Raw genomic sequence first — 13,274 nt, forward strand, 5'->3', positions numbered from 1 at the left:
TAAGTCCTAAACATCAAACTACAATTATTACAAAAGTTTTTTATAACAAAAACAAGTTTTCAAAGGTTCTTCATGGATCTTGATAAATCTTGACTTGATTTGGACATCATTAAAACTTTATCTTCATCATTTTGCTAACACAAACAATATGAATGTTAGACGGGTACTCTCCTACCTAATACAAATACAAAGAATAAGTATTTTGAAAGAGAATATTGAAGAAATACAACACCAATAGAAACATGTATAAGTCAAACTCATATAAAAGATTAATATTACATTTCACCCAAAACTTTAAGATATAATGAGTTTATAAATTTTCATTCTTATATAAGGAAAAAATTTATTTAACAATTCTTTTTTGATAACGTATATGAGGTAGTTTGTGATTGGTCTGTTTCGAATATTTTTTTAAAATAAATTCAAACAAACCAATAAAATGATGACACATATCCTATTTTTAAAATGTGGTTAAAATATCATAATCCCCTATATAATACTTAACATTTTCATTTTAACTCAATATAAAATTTAAACTCACTTAAATTTAAATGATTCTTAATAATATAAAACTAATTTATAATATATAAATATAACTGTTGATAACTTTTTGGCAAGTATACCAAATGATTACAAGTAATACAGTGGATAAGTAAAGTATGGTTCTCCCAAGGGACTTGTGCAACACATGACAATTCTTCCTTTTATAACTCAATTAGACATCAAATACACAAAACAATACAAGAAACTATTTTTGGTATTTTATCAAACATAGTTTCTGGTGTGCCAAGAATTTTTATTTAAAAGAAACTTCATTGGAATTGGGTTTCATGAATCATATGAATATAAAACTCTATTCAATATTTCATTATTTCATTCAAACATTCACATCAAGGTATACTAGTCCTAATCCCTTAACAACCAGTTCTAAATTAATATATCAAATTGCTAATCCCTTAATCAATTTAACATACAATTTGCATTAAGTATGATGCTTAGAATGACCAAGTTATTGAGTCTATCCCTAGATCCCAAATCACTTAGGTGCTCTATCTATGTCCATGTTCAAAGTTACTTTCCAGTAATCAGATACATTCAAATAACATTATATTTCCATATAATGATAGTAAATTTAAGAAAGAACATATGAACGAATAACGATATATTGAACAGGAAAATTACATCATTGTGAGTTCATTACATCCAATCCCAACGAAAGAGAAATTTAACTACTCCTAGTCATCTAGAACTACACATTTGAAGCAATCCCTTGCAAAAATGGTGTCTTGATGCCTTAAAGTAGTCTCCTGAAGTTTCTGAGATGTTTTTGTTTCTTTCTTTTGTCCGGAATTTCTGTTAGGAGAGAGAGTTTTCTTTCTGTCTATTTTCCACTTTAAAAGCCAATTGAAAATAACTAATTCGCTAAGTGCACAACTCTTCATGCGCTAAGCGAATATTCAACTGCAACATATCTTTAACTGTCATTTATTCGCTCAGCGAATTGTTGGTGCGTTAAGCGAATAAAATAAATATTAGCTGCGAATTAATTTCTGGCTTAGCAAGAAACATCCCATAGCACTCCACTTTGATGTATAAATTCCTGTACAATTTACTACACACTTTCCTATATCTAATTACAACTTTTCAACGAGGAAAACACATTATTTCATAAATAATTACAAATTTGAGTTAATTAATAAGTCTGAACATGTATTTTTTCATACTTATCAACTATAATAATTATTTTATAATATATTATTAAAACTTATTTTAGTAAAACTTATATTCAACCGAATTATCCACAGAATCTTTAATAAAAACCATAGTCAATACCTAAATGTTATACCAACTAATGAGTCCACATTCGATAATATTCAGACTTATTTAATTTAAATTAAAATAGACAATATATTATCAGATTATTTTCAGAAATATAAATATTATTATTTATTTGTTCCATTTCACAACAATAGGATTTTTATCACGTAGGCCAAAACGTTTTTCTTATCCAATTTCTAAAAGGATCTTTTTAATAGAAATTTGTACACACGTGTGTGATCTAATATCAAATTTTATATCATTGATTATTGAAATTGGTTTATATGTTTGATTATTAAAATTGGTTATGTTTAATTTGAGGAATGTCTTGAACTAAAATTATGAAATGTTTGATACATGGGAATAGTGATTTCTAAAACAATAAAACCTGATATAATGATAACTAAGTTCTGTTTTATTACTAAAAAAATATAACTAGGAATATTTATACAAGTTGTATAGATGTAAAAGAATAATGCAACATTGTTATTAAAATATTTAATTTATTATCTCATTAAATATATTAATAAGATTAAAGTACGTTTTATTGACAATATTTCGAGTAACACTTTGATGAGAATGTTTTGTGGATAACTTAATATTAGTCTTCTTACTAATCTGAGACCAATATTATTATAATAAGGGTTTTAAATTGTCATAGCAGTTGTGGTCGTCGTTGCGTTAACAATGCTCTTAGATCACATCTATCGTGACAAAACTTTTAATCTTTAAGAATAATAATCTTATGACATACTTTTACATTCATTTGACACATAATGTAAGGATAAAATAGTGTAAAAAGTATAAAGTTTTATAGTTTTTCAAGAAAAAAAATAAAAAGTAAGTAAGAGTAGTGTCTAATTTAGATGTGTCAAATAATCATTTCTTAAACTTTAATTATGTGCTCTCTGCTTAAATAAACTATTGAATTGTTTATCCATACGTAATTGTTAATGGATGTCGTCGAGGCAATGCGCATATTTGACAGTATTAACAACGTTATTTTAAAGAAATAAGAATGTTTTCATATACATAATACCATGACCGACTAATTTATAAGTCTTTAACACATGCAAAACACGTAAAACGTTAGTATACTCAAAGTAGAAAACAGTTAATTGAACCAGACAAAAGAAAAGAAACATGTTCACACGCACTGATCTGAACCATAGTTTATAATAACAACAAGGATCGTAACAGCTACTAAAATGTTTACTTTCATATCCATCCATCAGATATGACAAAACAAGTGCTCCTTCGTTATGTCTTCACCCCAATAATATGTCGGCAACATTTTTTTATCCACAACAAAACAAAAAAAAAATATTTATTTTCTAAATATGAAAAATTAGACTCTTCTTATTGTACTTTAATATTTAGGAGGTGAATTTTATTAAATGAAAAATAAATTTTACATAATTTTAAAGTTATGAAGTTTAATTGAAAGTTTAGATAGACATTGGGTTGGGCCAATTGTTTTAGTTAGCCCGGCCCAAGAACATTATAGTTATCTCTTTGAATGAGGTAATTAGAAAGAGGTTCTAGAATAGTGTGGTTTGAGCAGAGAGAGTGGTGAAAGAAAAGATGTCGATTGTTCCAATGAACCAGGACGAGGGCAACGCTTTCAATCTATTGGCTCAGTGGGATCCGTTCCTTGATTTTCCTCTTCCTCCTTCCATCTCCAACTTCTTCCCCGGTTTCGGATTCGGATCCGGGTCGTCGGTGAACACACGTGTGGACTGGAGGGAGACACCCAGAGCGCACGTGTGGGAGGTGGCGCTTCCCGGCTTCACCAACGAAGACGTCCTGGTGGAGCTCCAAGACGAGAGGGTGCTCCAAGTGGGCGTGGAGAGTGGCAACTTCACGACCAGGTTCAAGATCCCCGACAACGCTAACCTCGAACAACTCAAAGCCAACATGCGTCACGGGGTTCTCGTTGTCACCGTTCCCAAGGTTAACCAACCCCTTCCTCCACCGCCTAGTAGGAATATCAGGGTCGTTGAAATCGACGGCACCGACTGAACCCTTCGAAAGACAACCTCAGTGAGCAAACTCTGTCTCTTCAATCTGTTCACTCTAAAGTCCAAACGCTGTCTTTCTCGTTATATGTAACCGTATCGTGTGGGTGTATGTGTCGGATCGAACTCTGTTTTGTAAGACGTGTGCGATACCCTGCTCTGTTAAAGTTAAACCAATGTAAATATTATATGTATGTGTGCGCGTGTTTGGAAAGTTTGGAAATGGATGCTGTATGGTTAGTACGTGCTTAACATTGCAAAGAAAGTTTATCAAATTAACATGGTTTTTTGGTGTCCCTAAAAATGGCTTATTTAAATTAACCTGGAAGTGGCAATCCTAAGCCTCCAGTGATTTTAGCATAACCAAATGGTTTGTTGGATATTGTTCAAATTCCTCTCTAGCTGCTGTATTTTTCCATTCAGGTTAATGCGACTCATCTGTAAGTGTTTCTAAATTTCTTGAACAAGTCTAACTCTAATAATCAATAGCTGTTTTGATGTGTTGGGAATCGTGGATCTTGGCAACATTGTTGGAGTTGTGGTGAAATTACTGTCGAAAACAGAGAGAATTCATCTCAAAGTTGCCTACATGGCTGGTTGATTTTGGTGTTTAGCTTGGTCAATCAGTTTTAGTGTTATGAGTGGATATTTTTATTTTTTTTTCAGAATTTTAGTTATCTTTATTCTGATAAACTTTTTGGACGTTGAATCACAATGTAACTATCATTATTTTCTCATTTTTCGTGATTATTTTATAGTCTTGTTTGTCCCTGATAGAAAAATGCATTTGGGTCTTGTTCACTGAAAATCGTGTTTTCTATAATGTCTCCAAATGAAGGAGTATGATACTGATAGTGATAATGATGGAATACGGTATTGCATAACAAGACGCCATTGATGAACGTGTAGACTTTAGGATAAGCCTGCCTGAAAAAGAGTTGATGTATATTCAACTTTGTGTATGAATTGGTCTTGTGATTCTTCTCTATTGTTCTTGTAGAAGAAAATTCCCATAAATGCTGCAGTTGACTCTAATAAAAGGAAAAACATTAATTTACAACTTTCCTAAATTGCAATTTCAGACCTTACTTTTAGTTATTTCCATTTTCTAGTCTTTTTGAAGGAGAAAAAAAATATATATACTAACATCCCTTCAGAGAATTTCACTTCTATAATGAAGGATGGAATAATTTAATTTGCTGAAGCAGAAATTTATAATTAATTTTTCAATGAATTTGTGATAGTTTATTATTAATATGCATGGGTTTATTTTTTTTTCATGAACAATTAAAGTGGTTTATTATTATTTTCATATATTGGTAATTTTGAAAAGTCAGCTAATTCTTTTTATTTCATTTTTTTTTTCTTAACTAAACAAAAGAATAAAAACACATTTTTGATGGGTTAAAATTTTAATTAATTCAATTCAATGTTATCATTCTAAAAATATTTGTAATGTGATTAAAAATATGATTAAAAAACTAACATCTTTAATGATGGTAAGATTAAATATTTCTTATATGTAAATTTGAAGGAGTAGTATTGCATTTGGCTTTGATTATCATGCATTAATGAATAAATTGAAAAGCAGTAAGTGTTATTATTTGATAAGGACAAATGGTAGACAAATCTAATCCAAATTTAATGTTAATTAATATTCAAGATTCGATTTGGGTCTGTTGCACCAATCCTGTCACTGTTGCTTCATTCTTACGACTCCTAATTTCAATAATAGCAGGACTCACTAGGGTTTTTAGGCAAACTTTATTTTCGTCTTGCCTTCTATAGGAAATTGAAATTATTTGTGATAGTGCTTTTCACTTACGCCATGCAATTTTTGACTTGTATTACTTATTGTAATTTGGTTTTAGGGTTTATGGGATCTTTCAATCATCTTTTCATGTAAACAATATATAAAAATTTAAAAAAAAATTAACTATGTTTATAATTTATAAATTTAGATATGAAATAAATTAAAATTTGTTACTGAGATACAGTATTGTATTCAAACTCTAAAAATAAATATATATATAATTTTTTAATTCAATAATATTTTTTTTTTTGTTTTAAATAGTTTTTTAAATTAACATTTAAGCTTAGATGTATTAAACTGTATCAACAGCTCAAACAACATTGTAAAGCTTTGTTTAACACTTAAAAAAATTTAATATTATTAAATAAGAAAATCAATGTATTCAATTTTAAAATTTAAAAATTAAAAATTATGAGGTGAACAAACTTTACTTCTTATATTATAAATGAATTAATGATATTTCACTTTAAAAAAAATCTATCGGATAACATTAAATTCTTCAGTCTAATTATTAAAGAAAAAATTATTCTTTGAAAAAAAAAAGAAACCTAGAACATTCGTCACATGAGAACTCGTATATCCATGTAAGAAATAATAGTCTCATGTAAAAAATAAATAAAACGCATTCACTTTAATTTTTAATTTGACAATTTAAAAGTCAACTATATATCCATTATAATCTTGATCTAATAAAGATAATTATCATATATATATCATAGTTTATCTAAATTTAAGAATTTTACGATAAAAAAGAATTCAAATGAAATTTACGATAATATTGGTTATATATAATGTATATTATAAGAACAAATCTTAATTTTAATTTATAAGAAGCTTTATGATATTAATTACACAAGAAATATAATAAAATAATAAATAGGAGTTTATCCATACAAACATGATGAATTGGATGTTCCCAACATCTCCATCATCACAGAACGAACTCAAACTTTTTCACTCTTAATTACTTCATCAGTTTTTACAGCTACTGAAGGTGATTTTACATGCACTAAAGCTATATCATAATCTGAGTAATATTAGATGAAGTTAGAGATTAATTGATAAGATAGTTTTGACCAACCTATTTAAGGCATCATAGGAAGAACCATCTTTCACAGCTATCTTAATTTCATTCTTGAGTTTCAATGCTTTCTGCCTCATCTCTTTTCCTTCAGAATTCACCATCAATCTTCTCACTGCCACTTCTATTTCATTCCTTTCCATGACATTGGACCACTCTAGGCCTACCTTCCATACATGGCTCAACAACCTTGCATTTACCCTCTGATCCCCAAAATAAGGTTGGCACATCATTGGCACTCCTTCACACAAACTCTCCAACGTAGAGTTCCAACCACAATGGCTCCAAAACCCTCCCACAGCTTCGTCTGCCAAAACCTCACCCTGAGGTGCCCATTTCACAATGCAACCCCTTTCTGCTATTGCCACTCTAACATCTTTACACAGTGATTCTACCCATTCTGAAACATCTCTGATTGTCCCTGGTCTGATAACCCAAAGGAACTTCTGCTTGCTATTTGCTAAGCCACAAGCTACTTCTGTCAGCTCTTTCTCCTCCCAACTTGCTATACTCCCCAAACTCACGTACAACACCGATTTTTTTGGTTGCTTTTTCAGCCAACTTATGCAGCTGTAATCTTCTTCCACAAAGCTACTACTAGAAGAATCTTCTTCGGCAATCATGTGTAAAGGGCCTATGGGGAAGAAACTGACTTTGTACACCTGGTGTAGCCTATACAAGGACTTCTCTTCAAGGCAATTCACTGTGTTGCAGATAACACCCAAAGAAGGTCTCACTTCCATTGTTTTAGCAATTTGTTTCTGCATATCACACGAATTGAACATTGGCAGGTCTTTGAATCGGAGTGGTTCGAGTTCTGGCACCAAGTCCAATGACATAGAATCTGCATGCAACGTGGTAGTTCTTGTTTCGTTACCACTAAAACCATGGTGCTCATCGACAATTAATGGGAAAAGAGTTTCTTTTCATTGGTTCTTTAAATTTTGGAATCATTGTTTGGAGAAAAGTCAAATTTTTATGTAGAGTTACAATTTACTGAAAGTTTTTTCTATCTATGTTTATGCAAAATACTACTTTTAACTTGAAATCAATTCAATTACTTTCCACGTTAGCTCAATTACATATCATTTGGCAAAGTCATAGGAGTTTATATAATGATGAATACCTTGCAAGGGACGGCAGCCACTGCTTTGTCTCTGCACAAATGCATGATAAGTGAGAAAATTAGTAGCACTGGTGGTTCTGAGGACTATGTTGGGTAGTTTCAGTTCTCTGGCCACAGAATCAATGGAATACATTAATCCATCGTAGATGACGCAAGCAATCTTTTCATGGTTTATATTTGCTTTCTCAATCTGATGAATCAATGCCTCTTTGATTGGAGACACACACTTTGTATTTAAGGTTGCAGTAATATCTACAACATTCTTGGATGAGATGTGAGTATCGGATAAACCATAGAACAAGGGAAGAAAAGAAAAGTTAGGGTGGTTAGAAGGATCGGGGGAATTGAAATGGGCATGTGCCACCGTTATGGAAAACCCTTTTGAATGAAGGATGGTGGCTAGGTGAAGCATTGGAGTTAAGTGGCCCTGAAATGGTGGTGTTATTAGAACCAAACGGTGCCTTTGAATTTCCATATGGATAGTATGAAATTGGTGTGAAGAAACATATCGGTAGTAGCTCCTTATAAACAATTTCATAGGGACATGTATGTATCTTTCACATAGTGAAAACATTGTCCCTTCTGTGTCTGTATTGACTTGTAATCAACGACTTGGATACTTTTTAATTACCAATTCCACAGAATGGTTTTGACACGCAACACCTATACCACCTTGGTTTCAACGAGCCTATGCTATGAAGGTGTGTACGACTCTGAAACCTCATGTTATTCACTCATTAAAATTATTTGACCAAACCTAGTCTGGAGTTGTTACTATCTAGACTGGTACAAGTAGCATCATGACTCATTTATTTAAAGACCTTGTACACGACATTGACATTCAAGTTCTGGTCACATCAATCCCATATTTACCCAATGTTTGACCCTCTGTCTCTTTGGAAAACCAAATTCTTACATGGGCATTTTAGTACTTATATTATAACCCTTTAATTCATATAAAATCTTAATTAATTAATTTTGCTTTCAATCTTGATTAATATAATTTCCATGCATGTATGTGAACATGAACTCGTCTTTCTGGTGTTCCAGGTGTCTGTTTTCCATTTGGTTTCATCCTCTTTTCCACCGACTTAGTTAGCCCTTCATAATGACTTTGATTAAGCTGTTTTTCCAATAAGGTTTTAAAGTAAAGGGTGTTTCCTTACTTTTGTTAATTTCATAATGATGTTCGGGATATATGACGAGGATTTCTCTATCCATTATTGCTCGTAGAGCTTTCCAGCCATGCTGACAGAGAACACACCACAATCACCTTACGTTCAAATGGTATAAAACTTTAGAGTAATCATATTTCGTCACACCCATATTTGATATTTTCATTACTCTTCACCTAATATTCACCAAATGATTCATGAATGGGGGTATAGAATACATCCATACGTTTGTTTTAAAAATAATTACATACAATATATAATATATGTATATCGAATGTTTAAATTTTCTTAAAAATACGATAAATGTGAATAATTAAAATCATATATTAAATATTAACAACATAAAAATTTATAAAAAAACGAACAAATGAATGTTGAAAAAAAAAGCTAAAGTCATTGGATTGAAACTTTTGAAAGTATGATTTATTCATATAACTAACTATTTTAAAATCTATTTATTTTGTTAGTCTAAACAAAATATACTTTGTGATGTAAATTTACTATACTTATTTGGACACTATATTTATAAGAATATCAATATCTAAAAAAAATTACCTTTTTATACCCGATTAAATTACTTATTATATTATAACAATATATGAATTACAGTAATAACAACAGCCAAAAGTAATACATTAATTATTGAAATGAGTAGCCATATATTGATGGGTGGCAATGATGATGCCAACAACAATAGATACAAATCACAATTATGATAATTATAATGTATAACTGGTTTTTTAAAATTTAAATTTAGATTTGTAATAAAACTAATTTTATTTAGATTGATTAGGGATGATTCAAAAAATTTATGTATATCTAAATATAAATTTCCATTTCTTTGAACTTAGAAAAAAAAGAATCTTCTACATTTATTTTTAGACCAAAATTAGCATAAAGATCGCTTAAAGCATATACAATACTTTGATGCGGATGATTTAACAAGTATTATCATGATGATTTTGGTATAGTGAAAAATTGTAACACTAATGACAATAATTATGGTGATAGAAAATATAAAAGATATTATAATTTCTTCTAAATATTATAGCAATTAAATAGGGTCACCTTATTAACTTTCTCTTTCAACCCAAAAGCTTTATAATCTCTAAGCTTAGGAGGAGGGACCATTCTACTGGTTTTACTGCTTAAACACCATGTTCAATTTATCAAATCATTTAATTAATTTATTAAAAATATGATAAAGTAATATTTAAAAATAATAGAAGGATAAGATGCATTCAAAGAACTCTATCATGTCCCACTCAATTCTTATCCTATGCTGTAACAATCAGAGGTAGCAAATAGGTCAATAACATGTTCCAAATCTGTTGAGTTCCTTAGTCAAAATATAAAAAGTATGTTCGACTTTCTCCACGTTATCTAAATGAATTTTTGTATAAATCTGTACGTTTTAACTTTTTTAAAAGGATGTTGTTTTAAGATTTTAACAATATATAAATTATTGTAATTAAAATATTTCAGAAACAAACATGTAGGTAACTTCAATGTTCTCATTTCAACTTATTATGTCTTTTTCATTTCTAGTGTGAATGAAAGTCAGTGAACTTCTCTAAAAAGCAATGCATGTAATTTATCTTTTGACAATCCTCACGTGGCAGAGAATATAAAAGTCTTTGTTTCAAATCATGCTTTGTTTGCAAGAAGCCATCAGATAATCATTTCTTTATCGTCAGATCCTGATATTTTGACAATTTTTTTAACAACTTTTTTTACAAGAGAACACGTGTTATTACTTTATTGATCTATTTGAATTTATGTTTAAAAAAATATTTGAAACGGACCAATCACAAGCTGCCATGTATGCATTGTCAAAAAGTTATTAAAATAAAATTTTCCTATCTTTTAGTGTTACTGTTTGTGTAAAATTCTCATTACTGTGGTGTTACTTGTAGATGTTAGCAAAATGATGAAGATGAAGTTTTGATGATGTCAAAATCAAGTCAAGATATATCAAGATTCACGACCTTTGAAGACTTATTTTTGTTATTAAAATCTTTTGTAATAATTATAGTTTAAATGTTTAGGACTTAGATTTATAGTAGGTTTTGATTCTTATACCTTCATATTTTATATTTTCTGTTCAAAATAAAAAAATGTACGGTTTTAAGCGATTAAATCAAGTATTAATCGATTAAAACGTTACTGGTGTTGAAAACTCAACTGGCAAGAGAATAATCAATTAAAACTAGCGGTTGGAGTTTTCTGGTTTTTGAAAACTAGACGTTGCACTTAATTTAATCGATTAACAGTAATATTAATCGATTAAAAACGTAAAATGACCAAAATGACCAGTTACTAAGAATGGAAGAGTATTTGCTTGAGTCTATATATAGACTCTCTTTATTCTTCAACAACAACTCTTTCATTGCGCTAAAATACTCAGAACTCGTTGAGAATTGTGTGCTCTTGCTCAACTAAGGAAACTCTTGTCTATGGAGCTGGTGTATTACTACTACGGTGACAAAGGAATAATTGGTTCATCCTTGGTGCATCTAAGGAGGTGTGTGGAAGAGGATCATCCTTTGTGAAGTATTCGGAGAAGGTGTTTCATCCTTCGTGAAGTATTTAAATGAGGTGTAGGCTCATTTCTTGTGGTATCAAGAAAGGTGGTTTCTAAACTCTTACAAATTGTTTCTTTGTGATTGTATTTTGTAATTGTTTTGTGCTTAGTGAACTGTTTATCTTGGTTTGAGATAAGCGACTGGATGTAGGATTGGTAAGATCCGAACTAGTATAAAAATCATCTGTACAAATTTCTCTCAACTTTACTCTTTTATTTATATTTATTATTTGCATAATAAGGTAAATTGAGAAGAAATTAAAAAACACACATTTATATTAAAATCTCGCATGCTAATCATTCCGCTGCAGCCGCTCTCTAGACAGTAGATACTGTGGAACAAGTTGAATCTATATATATTTTTTGCTTAAGATTTATTAAACTAATTTTACATCTTTTAAATGTTATTGGAAAAAAAATGCAATTTTATTGCATATATCTAAAATATACTTTCATAAATTAGTTAAGATTTGTGCTTCCTAAAATAATTCTTATCCTCCACTAACATTATCATTGAGATTGCAAAGTTCATCTTCGTAACATTATCATTGAGATTGCAAGGTTTATCTTTGTAACATGAGACGTGATGATTTGTAACATCTGAAAATTAATGTTTTATTTTTACTTTGCAATCTAGTAGAAAATTTATTAACACTAATCTTATTTTTATTAATATTTTAAAAATTTATGGACAATAATCTTAATTTTACTACTCGTTTTAAAAAAATCATGGACAATAATCTTATTTTTACCATCGTTTTAGAAAAATTATTGACATTAATCTTATTTTAATTAATTAAAATTTAATACTTTTTATTGATTTTAATTTATATTTTTTAAATAAAATATTTTATAATATAATTTTTCTTTATACCTATTTCCTTTTTTTTACTTTCCGTATTAATTTAATTTTTTTAATTAGTAGCTATCCTTTTATATGTTGATGAGATATTTGGTGATTAACTTTATTATGTACATTTATAGCGAAGTGTAAATACATATCATTAAATTGTAAATTTAAAAAATAATTAAAATAAAAATAAAGAAATGATTTATGTACTGTAAACATAACAATGTTCACCACCATTATGTATTTTGTTATAAACGATAACAAGGATTTCTAACACAAGATTCAATTAATAGCATCAAAAGTTCAAATTTAATATTTCTTGGCTGTAATACAATGAATTATCAAAGGCAATTTTCCTTCCAATTTCGACCTGCACCCCCTTAAGTAGTTTCTCCACCTCCCATAACTGCCATACTCCACACTTCATCTCTCTATCACCACCACCTTCACCTTCCACCATTCAACAATTATTAGAGAAACACCAATTATTGCTAAAGAGTTTACAAAATGCATCGATGAATATTATGAATGTGTTTTTACTATACTTAGTGAATGATATGTATATAAATGAACTAATCTCCATCCATATACTTATCTTATATTTATATTATCTAGAAGATATTATTATGTATATCCTTTATATATAACTATTTTATTTTGGGTTAAATATGTTTTTAGTCCTTATACTTTGGGACGATTTTGATTTTAGTCACTCTTTCAAACTAAGGTACAATTTAGTCCTTCAACTTTAGAAAACTCTGGTTTTAGTCATTTTTACCAAATTTTTTTAACTTTATTTGCTGTTTCAA

General features: G+C 29.6%; 2 protein-coding genes across 2 annotated transcripts; one reads left to right on the forward strand and one right to left on the reverse strand.

Moving 5' to 3' along the window:
- Positions 1-3,352: 3,352 nt before the first annotated feature.
- LOC106755581 (18.5 kDa class I heat shock protein) lies at positions 3,353-4,115 on the forward strand. The gene has a single exon (XM_014637758.2). It carries the CDS (start codon positions 3,403-3,405, stop codon positions 3,838-3,840), a length of 438 nt encoding a protein of 145 aa, XP_014493244.1. The 5' UTR covers positions 3,353-3,402; the 3' UTR covers positions 3,841-4,115.
- Positions 4,116-6,487: 2,372 nt separating this feature from the next.
- LOC106755625 (UDP-glucose iridoid glucosyltransferase) lies at positions 6,488-8,427 on the reverse strand. Its single transcript, XM_014637811.2, has 2 exons — positions 7,857-8,427; positions 6,488-7,574 (listed from the first exon to the last, which is right to left on the reverse strand). The coding sequence occupies exons 1-2, from the start codon at positions 8,392-8,394 to the stop codon at positions 6,697-6,699; spliced, it is 1,416 nt and encodes a 471-aa protein (XP_014493297.2). The 5' UTR covers positions 8,395-8,427; the 3' UTR covers positions 6,488-6,696.
- Between the last annotated feature and the right edge of the window lie 4,847 nt (positions 8,428-13,274).

The sequence above is a fragment of the Vigna radiata genome, chromosome 2 (assembly GCF_000741045.1).
Source record: "Vigna radiata var. radiata cultivar VC1973A chromosome 2, Vradiata_ver6, whole genome shotgun sequence".
Taxonomy (NCBI): Eukaryota; Viridiplantae; Streptophyta; class Magnoliopsida; order Fabales; family Fabaceae; genus Vigna; species Vigna radiata.